Source organism: Rosa rugosa, chromosome 6, assembly GCF_958449725.1.
Source record: "Rosa rugosa chromosome 6, drRosRugo1.1, whole genome shotgun sequence".
Taxonomy (NCBI): domain Eukaryota; kingdom Viridiplantae; phylum Streptophyta; class Magnoliopsida; order Rosales; family Rosaceae; genus Rosa; species Rosa rugosa.
In genome coordinates this window covers 4,866,280-4,886,314 of record NC_084825.1, presented here as the reverse complement: position 1 = coordinate 4,886,314, position 20,035 = coordinate 4,866,280, and the positions used below count along the sequence as shown (strand labels likewise).

General features: G+C 38.9%; 1 protein-coding gene and 1 pseudogene across 2 annotated transcripts; both read right to left on the bottom strand.

The window, feature by feature from the left end:
* Window positions 1-228: 228 nt before the first annotated feature.
* LOC133718912 (putative disease resistance RPP13-like protein 1) lies at window positions 229-5,821 on the bottom strand. 2 transcript variants are annotated; one of them, XR_009850651.1, is made up of 3 exons: window positions 1,232-5,821; window positions 1,046-1,133; window positions 229-957 (listed from the first exon to the last, which is right to left on the bottom strand). XR_009850651.1 is itself a non-coding variant. In XM_062145787.1 (2 exons), exon 1 carries the CDS (start codon window positions 5,572-5,574, stop codon window positions 1,270-1,272), a length of 4,305 nt encoding a protein of 1,434 aa, XP_062001771.1. In that variant the 5' UTR covers window positions 5,575-5,820; the 3' UTR covers window positions 230-1,133; window positions 1,232-1,269. The 2 variants fall into 2 exon arrangements, 1 of the variants encoding a protein (XP_062001771.1); XM_062145787.1 differs by having other exon boundaries at window positions 230-1,133; window positions 1,232-5,820.
* Window positions 5,822-13,999: 8,178 nt separating this feature from the next.
* On the bottom strand, window positions 14,000-16,497 carry LOC133716104 (putative disease resistance RPP13-like protein 1; annotated as a pseudogene).
* Window positions 16,498-20,035: the final 3,538 nt, after the last annotated feature.

The following is a 20,035-nucleotide window of genomic DNA, read 5'->3' as shown; positions in this document are numbered from 1 at the left end:
AATTAGGGTTGTTATAACAAGAAGCTTAGATAGTTTTGGGGTTTGGGCATTTAGCTAGGTACTGTAATAAGTGAGCGCATTTGTCTACAGTGAGGGTCCCCTGTCATTTGCTTGGCAGCTCGTGCCAGCTAGAACTGTTGGTATGAGGCAGCTTGTGATGTATGTGCCTTCTGGCCATGGATAAGTTAATGAAATTATCTATTTTCTCTCAAAAAACTTGTGTGTGTTCGTATTTTTTTATTTTATTCAAATTTTTCTAGTGGAGTAGGTACTACTAGAAATCCTAATTTTAACAAATTGGAAATTTGATCCTATTTTTTGGTTCTATAAATTTGCTTCAGTAATCGTCAAGGAGTGTGGTCCAGAGTCCAGACACGTCTTTGATGTGAAAAACTGAAAATAGAGATAACTAATCCAAGATGTGCAATCACAAAAAAGAATGTAAACTTCTTCCCTAGAATGTAACCTTTTTTCCTCAATTTATTTTGGCAAAATCATTACCAAATGTAGAAGAAATTCTGTGATCATGTACTATCTGCCCTGCACTATTCCACAGCTACAATCAAAGTACAGGTAATCAGACATATATCAGCAATCTCAGTTTTTGATACTTCTCTTTGCTAAAAATTGGCCCCCAAAATGTATGTCCAATATCATACTTGAGCTATCAAAAAATAAAAAACTTGAGCAATCATTTCTGGCTCAACAAAAAATATACTTCACAATCAATCATAAAATTCAACGTGAATCAACAGCTGTGTTTGAGTCTCCATGAGGAAGCAGAAGTTTGATTTCAAAAGTAGATGGCTTGCAAAGGAAATTCAGCATACTAGGAAGCAGCACTTCAATTTCAAATTCTGAGAATTGAATAGGTGCATCCCCTGCAATGAGTTGAGGGTATTGATCAATGCTTGCTACTGGAAGCAGAGTCTTCATGAGATTGCAATGTCCGACAACCTTGCCATATGTTTGGTAGAGTAGGAATTTAGGAGTGTTCGATAGTGATAAACAGTGAATGGACTAGGTGCATGTAAGAAATATAAACCTGTAGATACTTTACACTCCAGCTATAGATTCTGGTACAGAATGGGATCTAGCAAGTACTTCTGGATTGATCATGAAAGATGTAGTAACTGCATAGAAAGGTAAAGGTTCTATGGTTAGGGACAAAAGATGTACAAATGATGCTTTAAAATGAATCCTATTTTGTTAAAAGAATGAGAAAGCTAACCTGACACAACTTCTCTGTTTCTAATTATCTTCATGCCATTAGCGTGAATTCACGAAGGGGATGTTTTTGATCTTGAACCAATCTTCTCCTTTGTTCTTTTCACATCGATGTTCTAGAAGCAAACAATACCGAATTGTCAAGGTAGAAATTGTCGCTGGTAGCCCCGTCTCTGGCAAAGATTGGAGCTTATCACACTCCCTGATACTCAGCTTTTCAAGTGAGGTGAGATTCTCAAGCACCTCCGATATGGATTCAAGATCTGGGAGTCTTTGAATGCTTAAAGAGGTTAAAGTGTGAGGAAGAGGATAATCTTTTGAAAAGGACTTCAGGCCAGGAAATCCACCAATGGTGAAAACATCTAGAGAGGGTAGTTTGTGAAGTCTCCACTGATGTATGGGATTAAGCTTTTCACATTCAGTAACTGTAAGTTCTCTTAAGCTGCTGGGCAGACCCTGCTTTGGCAAGGACAGGAGACTAGGACAGCCAGAAATCTCCAACTTCTGAAGACATTTGAGTTTATGAAAGAATTTAGGTAGAGACTTGAGATTCTCACATTCGGAAATTGTGACAAACTTTATGTTGGGTGGCAATCTACCCTCTGGAAAGTCCTGAAGAAGGGGGCAGCTCTTTACTTCCAAGGTCTCAAGATTCGTGAGGTTGAGAAGGCTCAATGGCAATGTCTGGAAATTAGAGCAATCACTAATCTCAAGACGCTCAAGACTTGTTGGTAACTCACCATTTGGAAAGGACATGAGAGAGGAACAGTTGTCTATCTCCAAGTACTTTAGAGTCATATTGTCTTTGTGCATCAAACCCTCAGGCAGTGATCCCAGAATTTTGCAATAGTAAAATTTCATATGTGTTAGAGTTGATGGCAAGTTTCCTTCTTCAAGAACTGACACAAGAGAAGGACATTTATGAACTTCTAAATACTCGAGAAAATTGTTATTGCAGAGAAGCTCCTGAGGAAGGGTCTTCAGAGCCCCACATTCGCGGACTACAAGACGCTTCAGTTTGTCAGGCAACCCCACATCTGGAAATGCTTCAATCTTTGAACACCATTCAATCTGCAGCTCTGCAAGACACTCAAGGTTGTGAAGTTTACCCGGCAGCTTCATCAGGCTAGGACAATGTTTCAAATCCAAATATTTAAGTACAGGTGGGAGCTGATCATCTTCATCAGGCAAAGCAACAAACTCAGGACAATGGGATATTGTCAAGCGTTGAAGGGATACAAGGTGTGCTAGTCCAACTCGGTCATCTGCCAAATATTCAAGGTCAGGAAAGCCTGCAAGACTCAATTCTTCAAGTTTTGCAGACTGTTGGATAAAGCCTTCAGGTAGATGCTTCACATGTGGAATATGAGTTAGGTGCAAAGAGGTCAGTGAGCTAAATTCCATAATCCATTCAAGTAATTCAGCATTTGAATCGATCAGGTACAATGTACTAAGTTCCACCATCCTTGGAAGTGCAGCCAATTTTTCACAACCATCTATCTCAAGAACTTTCAACGAAGGGAGGGAAAAAGGAAGGTTTTCAAGCTCACTGCAACCAACAAGAACAAGCAGTTGCAGGCTAGGGAATTCTACAGGTTCCAAATTCCCAAGTGCAGGATTCTGTGAGAAGGTAGTTATTGCTCCGCAGTTCTTGATGCGCAGCTTTTCTAGAGAAGCAAATCCATGTGTAAACTTTGTTAACTTGGGACATCTAAATATGGAAAGCTCCCGAAGGCTGGGAAATCCTTTAAGCCTTTCATCTTCTGAAGATGACCACTTCTCCCATTCTTTCATGTCCTCAAATTTCAAAGTCTCCAAAGAGGGGAAAAAAATTGTGGAACCATCATCATCCCCAAAAAAATCCATTCCTACACGCTGTATTCCATGCATTGCTTCAATTATGAGATCTTTAAGAGAAGGTAGTTGGCCAAGGGGTGGTAAAGATGGGCATTTTATGCAACCATAGAGATGCAAGTACGCCATGTTAGTGAACAAAGGATTCCCCATCCAATATGGAAATTCTGTACCTCCATAATACTTAATGGTGAGTTTCTTCAGGTTTTCATGAGGCTGCAGTGCATCAAGTACCTCTGTCTCGATCCCTTCATTTCGCGAACCATCAGTACTGCTGCTCCATTCCAAAACTAAATCATCCAGGTGCTTCTTAACCTCTAATCTGGCCTCAATTGCATCCCTAACACTGCCGACATCATGCAAACACAAAATAGAAACTGATCCTCGAAGATGTGACAAGTCCTTCAATTCTGCAATCCCTTTTCCCATGGCTTTCCCCACAATAAAATCTGACAGTATTTGAAGGTTAACCAATCTTCCCATTCCCAAAGGCATACTTTTCAGCCTAGTTCCCTGAATATTGAGATGCCGTAAATTCCTTAGGTTTCCTATGTCTGCAGGCAGCATGGTAAGTGATCGACATCTGAATAAAATTAATGTCTGCAGATTGTATAGACTGCTTGTTGGCTCAGGTAGCTCTTCTATTTGACAATGAGAAAGATTGAGGTATCGCAGATGCTTCAAGTTGCCAATTGAATCTGGCAACTTTTCTATGAGATAACCGCTAAAGGATAGCACCCGCAGGAATCTTAATTTTGGCATCATATCACAAGGAACCTTGTCAGTTAAGCTACTCATATTGAATCCTTGCAACGGGTCTAGTGGTAGAAAGGTTCTTAAACAATCCACCTCACTGAATGCCTCAAATTTCTGAAATACATCTTCAGATCCACGGGTATATGACAAGTGCCGAGCTTTTGTAGACTTTTTATGGTTCTCTGAATTTTCCTCCAACCTAACAAATGTTTTGCCAGAAACAGATTGTGCAAGATCATGTATGAGGTCATGCATTACCAGTCGTGACTTGTCACTGGTGTGTTGGAAGAAGGACCTTGATAAAAAATCTGAAACATATCTTCCAGCTACATCTTCGATTCGTTGATTTCCTTCTGGCTCTGGCACAAAACCCTCTGCCATCCATAACAAGATTAATATCTCTCTTTCATATTCATAGTCCTTAGGAAACATCGAGCAATAAGCAAAGCAGCGCTTCAAATGCCCAGGGAGGTGATGGTAGCTTAATCTTAGAGCTGGTAGAATAGTGTTGTCTGCCAGTTTCCAAAGTTTGCTATTCAAGATATCATTCCAGTAATTCTCATCTAGTTCCGGTTCAGCACGCAGGAGACCTCCTAGTGCCTTTGCAGCCAAGGGCAACCCTTTACACTTGTCCACTATTTTCTTGCCAATCACTTTCAACTTTGGATAGGCATCTAGATTCCTGTTCTGAAACACAATTTGTTCGAATAATAACCAACAATCACTGTCTGAAAGCCCCTCCAAACAGTAAGTAGGAACAGTCCCCATAAGTGATGCAACTGTTTTGTTTCGTGTCGTGATTATGATTTTACTTCCTGGTGCACCAACTGTGAAGGGGACTCTTAACTTATCCCAGCTTTCATACTTCTCGTTCCAGACATCATCCAGAACAAAAAGAAATTTCTTATCCTTCAACCGTATTTTCAGTTGTTCTTGAAGTAACTCCAAATTGTTTGTGCTACAACTTGATTTAGTCGCAGACTCAACAAGTGTTTTTGTTATCCTCTGCACATCAAATACATCAGAGACACAAGCCCAGGCTTTCAAATCAAAATGGCTACTCACATTAGCATCATTATACACAAGCTGAGCAAGTGTAGTCTTCCCAATACCTCCCATGCCTACAATTGGGATTATAGAAACCCCATCATCATTTCCACCCAAATTCAGCAAAGTAATTATCTCCTCCTTATCAGATTCTCTACCATAAACATGAGATTCATCACCCAACATTGGAGTCGTGGGCAATCTGTTAAAACCTGATTCTATACTGCCAGAATCTCCTCTCAAATGAAGAATATCTTTCTGTTTTGCAATCTCTTCCATTATATCTATAATCTTTATCATTTTCGACTGTACACGTTCTCTAAAAGGATTAAGAGTATTAGCAATGTCTTTGATCTTAAAGTCTATCCCTTCTTTGATCTTAGAATTCCATACCTCATGTTTGCTGTTTTGTGATTCCAGAGCATCATTGGCGATTTCATCCAATATGTCCTCGGCATCATAAGCTGCAACTCTGACGTCCTCGAGCCAAGCTTTGACATTTGAGTCCTGAACTTGCTTCTCCTCAGCATGATTGAGAACTGCATGAATGACAAGCAGGTTTCTCTTGAGCTTTACTAGCAGGGAGTCATCGATTTCCCACTTGAGGAAGAAATCTATGACATCTCGAGTGGCCAACTTGTTAAGGAGGATGCTTACAGAAGCAGATTCAAGTGCTCGAACAATAGGCATAGCTGAAGACTTGGTTTCTGATTCTGAGGAAATAAGGAGAAAGAGACAAGATGATCAGATAATATGCTAGAGACAGAAATGGAGAAAGCAACTAGGCAAATGTTTCAACTTTCAAAAGCTACCATGTTTGTCAAGTGGTTCTTATGTATTAATTCAACTTGTGATTAAATATGTATCGTCGACCAGGTCTAACAACTTTGATTCAATATATTAGTGCTAAATGTGGGTTGAAAACAATTGATGACCCCATCCATTACTAAGGACAAAAGCAAGCTATTAAAACTAACTCAAGCTTAGCTCACCAGAGTTACCAGGTCTTTAAGTTGCAAGTCAAGTATTTTCTGAGTAAATGTGTCAACTTTCATCCTAAAATTAATCCAATAATTAACAAATAAGACAAGTAAATGTTTGTCTTCAGGTGGGTTTCAATGAATAAATGATTGGATGTACCTACCTCATCAAGTTCTCCAATGGCAGTAGTAGTTGCAGAGTCCATGTTCTAAATATCACTGTGTTTAACTGACAAAAGATTAGAAAACTCAACCTACTAATGCTGAACAAAGAAAATTCATTTGCAAACACAAACATGAAATGAAAGGTTGCTACTTTTGAGAAACCATTGAAAGCCAAAAACACATGCAAGCGGAACCCATAAACCACTTAACTTTTTGGAGAAGATTCACGGCGGCGTTTCGGGGGTTCCTTCGGGTGGCCGGCGGCATTTTTGGCGCCCCCACATCTCTGCGAGCACACACAAACTGGCGATCAGCCTTGGACCTCCTGTTTTTATTTTCTGTAGTGAGCACTTTTGGGCCAATCTTTCTTTCCTTTCCTGCACCTTGGGCTTTTCTTTCAAAATCCACTCCAATTTCTCACAATTTACTTGGTGATTATGAGTGAGACACTGAGACCGCAATTATGGTAATTAACTAATTATGCTTGGCAGTCCTAGCACGGCCTCTCTCTCTCATGTGATTGCTCGGTGCTTGCAGCGGCTATTGCACGTTCAAGTGACGATTTGTCAGAAGACGTTGGTCGCATTGTAGAGGATTGTGAGTCATACATTCAAGTTTTCAATTCTTTTCAATTGCGTTATATTTTCAGAGAAGCAAACGGTGTAGCCAATAGGTTAGCGCATGTAGCTAATTATTTTTATGTTGATGAGTATTGAGCTGACGAGAGTCCTCTATTATTTAGGATATTCTTGTAGAGGATGTTGCTAAAGCTTTTATGTGTAACCTGGAGTGAAGGTCTTAGGTCTAATGTTTCTGCTCATTTGAATAATAATACTTAGGGATTTATCCCCTATCTTCCCCTCAAAAATCAATGGTTGGATATTTATGTGTAATATATATATATATATATATTAAAAATAAAATAAAATTGGACAACTCATCCAATCGCGAATTAATAATCTCATTAAGTTCTCATTTTAAAGTCTTCGTTTGTTAATACTGTACCTCCTGCAAATTTGAAACCTTTCACTAAATCCAATCGTATACACGGTAACAGTTACCCCCTGCAATGCATTTGGCAAAATACACGAAGACTGGAACATTGTCTGCTTTCCATTATAAACAGCACATAATAATGGACTGAAGAAAATTACATAGGACATTGCTTCCTTTTTAAGTAAACTTGTGAGACAGATATAAGAACATTGCTCAGCTGCAGGATGGATGAATCATGAATGTCGAATTCTTTTAGTTGATAAATGTCAACATCATTGTTACGAAAACAAGATCAAGGGACGGGTGGTCACCGCATGAACATGAGGATATCTGCTACCTAAACAATAAGTGTTCAAACTGGAGACAAAGCAGCTTATTTCACTTCAATTGGCAACCATAACAGTAGGTCTGATTTTTGTGTTGACCTCAATTGGATCTGAAAATAGAAGACAAATTCTAATGTTAGCTATAACAAGTAGCTAGCAGAAAACCAGGAAGGAAAAAAAAAAGAAAAAAAAAGCAAGAGATATGAGCTAGAGGCTGAGATACCTGTACAACTTGTTGAGGTCAACGCGTCATAAGTACATCGAGAAGCATTGCAGATAGTTGATTACTGCACAAGAAATCACAAGAAACCTGCATAAATTCTCATTTAACGAAATTATAAAACAAAGACCAATCAACTTCACATAAAAATGGGGGATAGAGGAAAAAATGAATTACTTCATACTAGATACACATATCTGATACTTAGAGGCAGATTGAGGTTTACAATGCCAACAGAGTACCTATTACCAATTACAATTTTTCGGTCACCAGAAGGATACAAGGATTCATTTCTAATACATCCAACTATTCCTCTCCCTCCTTAAGGACCAAAACACAAGTTTAAGCAATTAGACTTATAATGTGGTTGAAAACTGAAACATTTAGCAATTAAACCTCTTGAATACTCTCTAGAATTTGGAAAATAACCAGGTATCTGGAAGGTTAAAAGAGTAACTAAATCTGCAAGCCAGAGTGACGAGACCATTTTAACTGCAAACAATTTCAGAAAAAGACACGAATTATAACTTTGTTCATGATGCCATCTTGCTTTTCTTTTTCAGACTTGACACTAGTGTCTGAAGAGAAAAAAGAGTATTCTGCTTATCATGTGAAAACTATTGAGAAAATGCCACAAATTTTAACTTCTGCGGGATAGTTCTCATATATAGTTAGCCATAACAATTTGCAGGAACCCAAAATGCTAAGGATCAGCAACTTGATAATTTACTGATGGTAACAAGCAAGAAAGAAAATGAAACATAGGAAAGAACCAAGAGTAAGAAGCTATATATAAGTAGAAAACAATCCCATTGCATCAAAAAGGGATGGAAGCAAACTGTTATCATGTAAAGCCTGACTTAATTATGAAAGGGGCATAGAAAAGCATCAAATTTGATAAAACAATAGATTTCAAACCCAGTCAGTATACCTGGAGTGCTTGCTGAGCTAATCCATCAGCAAGTACAATTTCTCAGTTACATCTGTGTAGGAAAACTTTAGAGAAACCTGTAACATGTTGAATTATGTTAGGATTGCGGCTCAATATCTAAATTCCTTGTCTGTTTTGGATTCTTTACTTCGGAAGGCTTTAGGTAAGCTATTCTAGTGTATCTAGGATTTATGGAGTTTTTCCTTGGAAGTAAAGGTTTAGGATTACCTTCTATGATTCTGAATCCTATTGTAAGTCTGACTAATTGTGAGCCTATAAATAAGACCTTAGAGGCATAGCTTTAGGTGTGGATCAATTGAGAGTTCTGATAATTTGAGAGATTTTAGAGAGTTGCAAGTTTTGAGAGATCGGGTGTATTTGGGAATTCTCTATTGAGAATTTGGGTTGTGAGGAGAGAGGTTATTTGAGTGGAAGAACCAAAACGTTCTTCAAAAGTTTGTAATCTTCTTCTCGTTTAGTGGATCCACCATCATCATCACCCGAGGACGTAGGTCAACTTTTTGACCGAACCTCGTCAACAATCTTATGTTTGCTTGCATAGTTTGTGATTATTGTCTTGATTCGGTTTCGGTCTTGGGCTAGGGAATTCGGAAGGTGACCCGAATTTCCTAACAAGTGGTATCAAAGCCAGGTTTCAAGAGCTAGAAGAAAGATGGGGATTGAAGACGTCGAGACAAGAGTTGATAAATTTGATGGGCATGATTTTGTTATGTGGAGGTCTCAAATAACTGACTATTTGAATCTGAAGAAACTGTCCAACCTTTGCTAGGAGTTAAGCCGGAGGGCATGAAAAAGGTGGATTGGGAGGAGCTTGACACTCAAGCTTTAGGAGCTGTTCGACTATCGCTATCAAACGAAGTTCGGCGCGATGTGATTAATGAGAAAACTACTAAGGGGTTAATGGATACTTTGTCTGAGATGTTTGAGAAACCAAGCGCCGTGGAGCAAGTTCACTTATTGAGAAGTTATTTTCAATGAAGATGAGCAAAGGTGGTACTGTGCGAAAACAACAAGCAGCGGTTTGCGATATTGTCGAACAATTGGCCACGGTAGATATCATAATTGGATAGCACCTCAAGGCATTGGTACTATTGACCTCCATGCCAGATACTTGGGATGTTACCGTCAACTCTATTTGCAGTTCAGCTGGGAAAAATAAGTTGGTCTACAACGAAGTTCGGGATACCCTTTTGAGTGAGGAATCTAGGAGAAAGAAAAATGAAGAAGAGACATCTACAAATACATCTGCTTTGGTTGTAAGGGGGAGATCTAATGTGAAAGAGGGTTTGAGTCGTGGTAGATCAAAGTCAAGAAATTTTAGAGATCAAGATAGAGACAAAGATAATGAGTGCTATTACTGTCATGATTTTGGGCATATCAAATATAATTTTCCAAAATTGAAGTCAAAGAGAGCTACTACTGCAACGGTGGCGAGTGAAGATGATGGGGAATTTTATAGAGATGCACTCATGGTCACATCATGTTTAGGAAAGCCACAAGATGAATGGATTTTGGATACAGGTTGTTCTGAACACAAGTGTCCCAATAGGGATTGGTTTTCTTCCTACAAGTATGTGAAGGAAGGTCTAGTAAAGTCGGTGGGTGCACACATACCTACAAAGTTGCTGGTGTTGGAACAATCAAATTGAAGGTACATGATGGATCGGTGAGGACTTTAGAGAATGGTCGCCATGTTCCTAAGTTGGATAGGAATTTGATATCTCTTGGCACTTTGGATTCGGAGGGCCACAAGATTGTGGGTCAAGATGGAAATATGAAGGTTTTGAAGGGAGCACTCGTAGTGATAAAGGGTAAGAAGGTAAATGGTCTCTATCGTTTGGAAGGGAGCTTTGTTCAAGGTGGAATAGTTGATTCTGTTGAAAGTTTTGTTCAAGGTGGAAAGATTGGCAATCTTGGTTCCTATAGGCATTCGGGGAAGATGAGCAATAGTAAATGTGGAGGAACGAAATTTGCTTCTAAGAAGGTAAAATTTCAAGAGCAACCAACATTGCAGCAGTCCTTAAAGGGAGGCAGATCCATAAGGATCCCAACACAAGTTTGTGGTGGAGATATGCTAGCTCATGCATATTCCACAATTAAGGTGTCACCTACTTTGGAGAGTAGATTTAGTAAGGACAATGAGAAGCAAACTTGGTGTTATGAGAATGATGCGTCAAGAGAAGGTACCATTTATGGTGGAGAATTCGTTCAAGGGGATGTTGCTCGAGGTGAGCTGTGCAAACCATTAAAGATCGCTCCTATTAGGTTTGGCAACTTTGATGGAGACTTGGATTGCATGCAAGCGGCTGCACAGTGCATGTTTGAGGGAAAGAGTTGTTGTCCAAGGGTCAAGTTTGAGTGCTTCTCAAACTTGACTAACTCATCTTAATGTTAAGCGCGCCAAGAGGCGCACTGAGGTGTGGTGGTGATCGTGGTTCGTTGAGAAGACCCAAGGAAGCTTGCGTTCAGTGAAAGTTCAGAGATTTTGAGCCGAGGTGGAAATTGTTAGGATTGCGGCTCAATATCTAAATTCCTTGTCTGTTTTGGATTCTTTACTTCGGAAGGCTTTAGGTAAGCTATTCTAGTGTATCTAGGATTTATGGAGTTTTTCCTTGGAAGTAAAGGTTTAGGATTACCTTCTATGATTCTGAATCCTATTGTAAGTCTGACTAATTGTGAGCCAATAAATAGGACCTTAGAGGCATAGCTTTAGGTGTGGATCAATTGAGAGTTCTGATAATTTGAGAGATTTTAGAGAGTTGCAAGCTTTGAGAGATCGGGTGTATTTGAGAATTCTCTATTGAGAATTTGGGTCGTGAGGAGAGAGGTTATTTGAGTGGAAGAACCAAAACGTTCTTCAAAAGTTTGTAATCTTCTTCTCGTTTAGTGGATCCACCATCATCATCACCCGGGGACGTAGGTCAACTGTTTGACCGAACCTCGTCAACAATCTTGTGTTTGCTTGCATAGTTTGTGATTATTGTCTTGATTTGGTTTCGGTCTTGGGCTAGGGAATTCGGAAGGTGACCCGAATTTCCTAACAAATTAAACAAACAAAATCCTGTCACATATTTTAAACATAACCAAGTGAGTAAATTTGTGACAAGGAAAATATGAAATACTGGAGAGACGAAAAAACATACCTCAAGAGCACCGCTGGTTAATGAAATCAGCAGAGTTTCATCAACTTGCCATTTGGTCCAAAATCATAGTGAACTAGAGGAGCCTGTAAAAACAGAAAAAGAGCAAGAGGTCACAACTCAAAATTGAAGGACAAGTAACTTACCAATGTCAAACTACTCTACTTCAAATAATGCAGCTGATAGAAAACAGTGCACATAACTTTTTAACATGTATTATTTCGGGAGTAAACTATAATATTAGTTTCTTAGCACGTTTAATATTAAATGTAAATCAAGCAAGAATGGATAGGTATAGACATCGTTTCCAAAAGGATAAATAAAGGGGAGGAGTATTGTGGGGAAAATATTTTTCCTGGCTAACAAAAGGATAGACATGTAACACCAATGTGCCAAAGCAAGAAAAGAAGCATACTGCAGCAATTACATCATGGATCAGAGAACAAAGCAAGTAGGCCCTTTATCAAATCTACTATAGTATGGAAACGGACACAAGCAGACTGCATAATATTGTTAACAAGTACCTCCGAGACAATTTGATAATTCCAGATACAAGAAATGGGAGCCATATATCAGCATCTTTCATTAGATCTCTGTTCCATCATTTGTTACGAGTGGAATGCGAGCAATCACCTCGGGGCAACTCTCCCGTGTCATTCTCATGTGCCCTCCATTTCGCAAAGGACAATTCTCGATTCCCAGATGATAAAGAGAAGCAGGTAACCCATCTGGAGGTAAGTTCCTCAACTTGGGGCATTCCCCAATAAACAGCTTTTCAAGAGAGTTGAGGTTTTGAAACTCCTTGATTTTGATCGTCGTGACATTCTTTAGATTGAAGAAAGAGAGAGAAGTGAGCCGGGTTGGGAACAGTCCCACCTCCAGTGGAAATGAAGTCCCTTCATATCCGTTGAAGCTGAGTTTTAAGCTTCTGAGGATGTTCGAGTCTTGGTAGACCCCATTGCTTCTTTTCCAAGAGCTTTTTGCTACAATCAAACTCAAGTGTTTTTAACTTTGACGGCAAACCCCCTATAGGAAATGATTCTAGCTCTGGACAATCTTCTAGGATCATATTCTGAAGAGAAGGAAGAGAGGTGTGCATCTCATCTGGCAATGACTTTAGTTTCTTACATGCATCCCTTCATTGGGAAAGCACTAAAAATTTGGGCATTCACGTATCTTCAAGGTACAGAGGGACAGCAAGTCTAGGCCTTCAGAGTTTTGTGATAATGCTGTATGAAACTCAGAACTTTCAGGGATCTAAATGGCTCAGTTACAGAACCAAAAAACTCGGCACCAATCGACTCCACTGCATCTAACCCCGTAAGACAGAGCTGTATGAGGGAGGGAAGCTGCCCAAATGGTGGCAAGTGGAGACAAAATTTGCAATATGCTACTGTAATAGAAGTTAGATTCAAGAAAGAATTACTTCCTAACCAATCTGAAAAATTTGTATGCCCATAAGATTCAATTGTGAGCTCCTCCAGATTTGGATGAGGTTGGAGCTTCTTGAGTACTTCTTCATCTTTCCCTGAACCACCAGTATTACCTCTGCATGTCAAAGCTAGCTGAGTAAGAGACTCCTTGTCACTGATCATATTGTCCTCCAAAGCATTCCCATCAAGGGCAGTTTTAGTGAGATTCGAGATACAAAGTGATTTTCCCAAATAAAGCTCCTTTAACTTTTTAATGTTTTTTCCAGAATCGTCTATCACCAGGACAAAGTCACTTAGTAGTTGGAGATCTTTCAATTTACCCATACCAGTGTGCATCTTCTTTATCTTTGAACCTCTGATATCAAGACGACGCAAGTTGATTAGACTTCCTAATTAATTTGCTGGTAACTGAGTGGGATATTTGCAATCCAACAACAACAATGTCTGCAAATTATTGCACACTGTCTCGGGTAGCTCGTCGATGGGTCGCTGTGAGATTTGAGTGCGAGACAAGTCCAAGTACCTTAGATGTTTCAGTAAGTCGATTGAATGAAGAAATTGCCCGATCTCACAATTCGATAAGTTGAGCACTCTCAAGTATTTTAGCTTTCCCAATGCCAGAAGATGTAACTTGCTCGTCTTATAACAAACTCCATGAGACGGCAGCTGTAGTGGACTAGTGGTAATGCTAGTAAGGAGTGCAGATTCTTAGTCTTAGTACCAAGTAAATACCCAAGATATTCAAATTCATGAACACCGGTTTTCAGATATGACAAATAACAAATTTTGTTTGGAAACTCAAGGGAGTCATAATCCTCCAAACTAACACAAAATTGTTTTTTGATACACCTAGGACATGGATTCTATATGAACCAATGGATCGTGACAAGTCGTTACTACTAGCTAGCAATGACTTCCTTCCAAAACAAATTTGGCTAAATCATTGATGAGGTCATGCATGGTGAAAACTGATTGATTAGAAGCAGTTGAATGTTGAAAAAATGACCTTGAGATTAGAATGTTGAAGTAGTCATCTCCAACTTGTTCCATTGTTTTCCTCCTTTCAGGTTGTAAGAGATCTTCAGCCATCCACAACGATACTAATTCCGATTTAGTAAATTCGTGACCTTTGGGGAATATCGAACAAAAGGCAAAGCACCGCTTGAGATCTGAAAATAGATATTGATAGCTCAACCATAGAGCAGGCATAATGTTGTTCTCCTTTGCTGATAACTCCCATATGTCACTGTTCAATATCATCTCCCATTGTTTCAAATTCAGTTCAGAGCATAAAAGACCTCCAAGTGATTTTGCAGCCAAAGGAAAATCTTTACACTTCCCCACAATCTCTTCCCATTACTTCAAGATGTGGATGTTCACCAACTTTTGCATTTTCAAAGGCATGTTCAGCAAACAGTTTCTAGCAATCTTGCTCAGATAATGTGCTTAGTTGGTGAGCTGAACGTGTAGGTATAAGGTTTACACATGATATGTTGGCATCCATATACAAAGCACTGAAGAAGCCAACAAAGTTCATCAAAACTAATCTTGGAGAATTTCAGGTAAATGCATCTCATGCAAAAGCATGGGATTGCAACACGCAACATGTGTTGCAATCCCCGAGTCAGTCCGAGTTAGTCCTACGTTTTAGGGAGTTTGATTTGGGAAAGTATCTTTCAGTTTTTAGATATTGCTTTACAAAGATATTTCCAAAGATATTCCAACTGGTAAAATCATGCCATTGAAGTCCTAAAGGTTTTAGGATTTGTTTATTTTTAATTAGATATCTTTTATTAAAAAAATCTTTCCTATTAGGAGTCCAATTAGGGTTAAGTCATGATTATCAAGGATTTGTGGTCTTCTTAATATATTCAAAAAGTGAGCGTTCATCTGTGCACTACTTAAACGCAAGAATTGTTGTTGCTTCTTGTTTGTTGAGTAAGAGTCGCATAGGAGCCTTGAAACACTTGTTCCGTGTCAAAGTGTTTCATTGATTATTCATACATGTGCATTGGTTCTCTTGAGTTCAGTAAAGAAGGTGTTGATGCATGAAAAGCGATAGTTGCAGATCATTCAAGTGAAGAAGGCAGTTAAGGTTCAAGACAAACACCTCATTAGTTAGTCTAGTGATTGTAGCCGAGGACAGTGCTAATTGTGTTTGTAAATGAACGTATCCTTCATCATTAGTGAATTGATTTGATTTTGGGTTCTCAAGAGTAAGAGCCTCACAGTGTTTTTAATCTCAAATTTGAGGTTTTCACTGCGTAACCAAAAGTTGTGTGTTATGTGTTATGTGTTATTTTTGGTTTTTGTCCAGTAAGAATTGCAACATACCTATCAATCCCCGATACCCAGAAAACATGTTTCATCCTAGTATTTTTAGAACGAGTACCCATCACAGATGTTCAGAACGAGTACCCATCACAGATGTAACACCTTGATTGCGTGTTGTGATCATGATCTTACTTCCTTGTGCTCCAGACTGGAATGGCCCCCTCAAGACATCCCACAGAGCATAATCCTCGTTCCAAACATCATTAAGAACAATGAGAAAAATTTTCCCCGCCAAAGCATTCTTCAATTGAACTTGAAGTAAATTCAAATCTATAACACCACAAGTCTGATGAATTGTTTGGGATATTCTAACCATGTCAAATTCTTCTGAAACACAAACCCATGCTTGGATGTCAAAGTTGGAAGCCGGGGCAGCCTGTACTGTATCATCAAGGATGGTCTTCTTTACTCTATCGATCATCATTGTAGACAAGCTGAGCAAGGGTGGTCTTCCCGATCCCACCCATGCTCACAATAGGAATAACATTTACCTTACTGCCACTCACATCCTGTGATAGCAAAAGTCATATAATCTTCTCTTTGTCATCATCCCTACAGTACACCCCGAGATGTAGCAGGTAATCTTACTTGTGGTCTTGCAACAACACCTTCTTTCAAATCAAGTGCTTCTTTCTTGTATGCAACAAGTTCTAACCTATGGAGAATGTCTTCTATCTTGGGTTCAAAACTTTTGTCGAATTTATCGATTGAATTGGAATTGACAAGCTCCCACCAACTGAAGTTTTTCTTTCCCGCTTCACCTTCTAGTTTGAGCCGCAGAGCTTCGATGTTGACTTCATCCAGCACATCCCCCACAGCATAGATAGCATCTTTAAGCTCGTCAAGCCACTTCTTCACTGCAGGGTTTCTAATTTGCTTCTCCTCAGCATCGTCGAGCACTGAATTGACCAACTGCAACTTTTTGAAGTCAACTTCTCAAACAGTTCAATACTCTCGGTGCGCTTTTCCCGGCGGAAGAAATCGACGAACTGATGGGAAGCCATCTGATCGAACAAAACATTGAGAAACGAAGAGAGAAAAGCTCCACCCACTACTGCCAGAGCCATGATCAATTCTTCGTTAAACAAGACAGTAAAACTCATGAGAAGAAACTTCATATGCTACGTTTTCAGAAACTCCTTTTTTTTTTTGGACAATTCATCTTTTTTTTTTTTTGCCATTATAATTTTTCCATTTTCTTTTCGGCTTTGTCGCGTTATCTTCACTCTGAAGCTGCTCATGTGAAATTGTCTCACAGTACGAAAAAATTGTTTGCCATTTTGTTGTTGCGTCTTTTTTTATTGATTAGTCGGTATAGCCATGCATGTAAGCTGTCCTTGTCCCAACTTTACCAAGCATCCTGACTCCTGAGTCACAAAAAAAAGCATCTTTGCTCGCTGATATGACATATACTTGGGGCCCCTACACTATGCGCGTGGTAATGAGAAATTTTCTTTATAAGTTAAAAAAAATCATTCATTATACATTTCAACAAGCATCATAATTGTGGCGACCCGAATGGGTATACCACAGCGCCGTAATATTAAGCCAATAGGAGCTCGATACGTCGTAGACGTACCGTAGACCTACCAACTTAATACTACAAGGCCTGTTGAAAAAGAAAATTTTGGGAAAATGGAGACCAAGAAAATTTTTTAAGAAAAGACTTTAAATCAACAACCCAACATTTAAATCAACAAGTCTGGAATGCAACAAAATAAAGTGGGCAAGTGCACTGTGATGCCTTAGGGCTTACATCATAACCGAAATGAAAGGAGTTCAACAATAACAATAAAACAAAGGGGTGAGGCGCGCTCCCAGGTAGGTGGACCTCACAGAGTTCAACATGGAAAGAGAAGCTAGTAGATCGATAGAGTACCAAATGGGAAGAACTTCAAGCAACAGGAACAGCAACACACGGACTCGGCCAACGACCCACTTCTAATCCAAATCGTCCGGAATGACATCGTTGTAACCTGAAATGTAGGGGTGAGCATTTCGTCCTCGCTAGCCCAATAGGGGCCGACCCAACCTTAGTTAGGTTTGAAATCTAATAGGTAAAACATAGCTACTAGAATATAGGTTGCGCGCATTTGTAAAATCAAGTAAAACAAATGCAAACAAAAACAATCATAGTTGTTTCGTTTCAGGAAATCATATGCAGCATGCTTCACACAATTTGGAGCTCCGAGATACTTACCTGCCGACTAAACCAAAATAAATCGGTGACCGACCTGGTTCGTCCTGAATTCGAGAACCAGCCAACTACTCTGTAGTCCTTGTGACTACAAGTAGCGAAAGTGTCCATTTCCTGGCTCTGAGTCTCCTATGACTGGTTCACTGTTTGTATTTACCTTTCCTTGACAAACATAGGAGCACAGCCCCCTCCGGAGGTTCACGGTTATCGACACCGTGGGATCCCTAGGAATCTACACGTCTAGGTCTCATTCACTTTCAGGTCACAAACACAAACATACAAGGGTACAGTATCTAAACATGCAAGTCTAGCCTCGGTTTTTGCAATCAACAATTATCAGTTCTGAAAACACATGTATCACGAGGCATCGACTAATGAACAACCAAAAACATACTTGCAGGCAACATAATATTATACTAGAGCATTCCACATATATCGAAAAGCCTCTAACAAGGAAGGGACAACTCACCCTACCTGGAATATGCCGGCGTATTCCACACTCTGATGCTTCCCGCTTAAGCTTCCTTAACGATCGTGTTTCCTAAACCATTACTTAGTTTGTAAGTAATTATCCAGATAAACATCATGATCAACTTTAAGTAATCGCGCATACTAATCCTTTTTATTTCAATGAGGTCATTAATTATTTCTTTCAACCTTTACCAATTTGGGAAACTAACTTCTTTCTTAAAAAGGAAAAACGTCCTTATCGCTCCGCTAAACTATCGTCAATCCGAGCGACCAAAGTCGAGTCGATCCTCACGTTTTATGAGGTCGGTCAACCCTGGTCAGCTCTCGGAGTTGACTTTTGACCTTTGACTTTGACTTCTGACTTTTGACTAAATATTCCTTTATTTACTATTATTTCTTATTTATTAAAAATAAATAAGTAAATAATTATAAATAAAGTTTTACTTTTCCTTTTACCTAGGCCTCATCAAAAAGCCCGCGGATCAAGTGGGCCGATGGAGGCCCGCCGGCCCTGAGGGCTAAAAGCCCGGCCCGGCCCGTTAAAAAGCCCGCAAAGCCCGCCTCGGGTGGGTAGTGGGCCGGCCCGCAAAAAGCCCGCAAAAGCCCGGCCCGCCAAAGGCCCGCTAGGCCCGGCCCGTAAAAGCCCGCTAGGCCAGGCCCGTAAAAGCCCGTAAAATATTTTATATATATATATATGTGTGTGTGTGTGTGTGTGTGTGTTATATATAGATATATCTATATATGTGTGTGTTTATAAATATATATATATATATATATATATATATATATATATATATATATATATATATATATATATATATATATATATATCAATATATCATGTATGTGTGTGTGTGTGTTTATATATATATAGAGATATGTATATATATATATATATATATGTGTGTGTGTGTGTGTGTGTGTGTGTGGAAGTTCTTATACTTCTATATAAAATATGTGCATATATATATATATATATATATATATATATATATATATATATATATATATATATATATATATTCTAAATATCGGTTGACCAATTCGATCGGATTCGAAAATATGGTGAAATTGGCTAAATTTTTTACCACACTCATAATTTATTGTAATAAACTCATCCAACGGTCGGTTTTTCCATTTTCTTTGAATTGATAGGGGTTGCTCTTAGGAGTGTATGATATATAAATATAGGTTTATAAGAGTAACTACGTTTGACCTAGTTGATCGAATTCGAAACGATAACCAAATTTGCTAGATTTTTTACAACCACCATAAAATATTACAATATCTCAATCGAGCAGTTGGTTTCTCCAAATTCATTTTCCACTTCTTGGTTGTTTTAGAATGGACCTCAACAATTTAAATGCAATGTATAAGTCATACAACTTTAGGAGACAAATTAGTATAGGCCAACGTATTTGTAATTAAAAATTGAAATTTTTATCTTATGTCCACACACATCCATCGATGAATTATTTACAAGCGTGATGTAAAAAAATAAACAAGTTTTGCATTCATCATGCCATCGGTCAACCAAGAAAACCTGCAAGTGACTACAGTTGACTAATCCGATCGAGTTCGAAACTATGGTGAAATTGACTAAATTTTTAACCACACTCATAATTTATTGTAATAATCACACCCAACGTTCGGTTTTCCCATTTTCTTTGAATTGATAGGGGTTGCTCTTTGGAGCGTGTGATATATAAATATAGGTTTAGAAGAGTAACTAGGTTTGACCTAGTTGATCGAATTCGAAACGAAAACCAAATTGGCTATATTTTTTACAACCACCATAAAATATTACAATCTCTCAATCGAGCGGTTGGTTTCTCCAAATTCATCTTCCACTTCATGGTTGTTTTAGAATGGACCTCAACAATTTAAATGCAATGTATAAGTCATACAACTTTAGGAAGAAAATGGGTATAGGCCAA

Bases quoted from the DNA above. Each gene is read 5' to 3' on its own strand.
- LOC133718912 (XM_062145787.1), bottom strand. From the start codon at position 5,574: ATGCCTATTGTTCGAGCACTTGAATCTGCTTCTGTAAGCATCCTCCTT.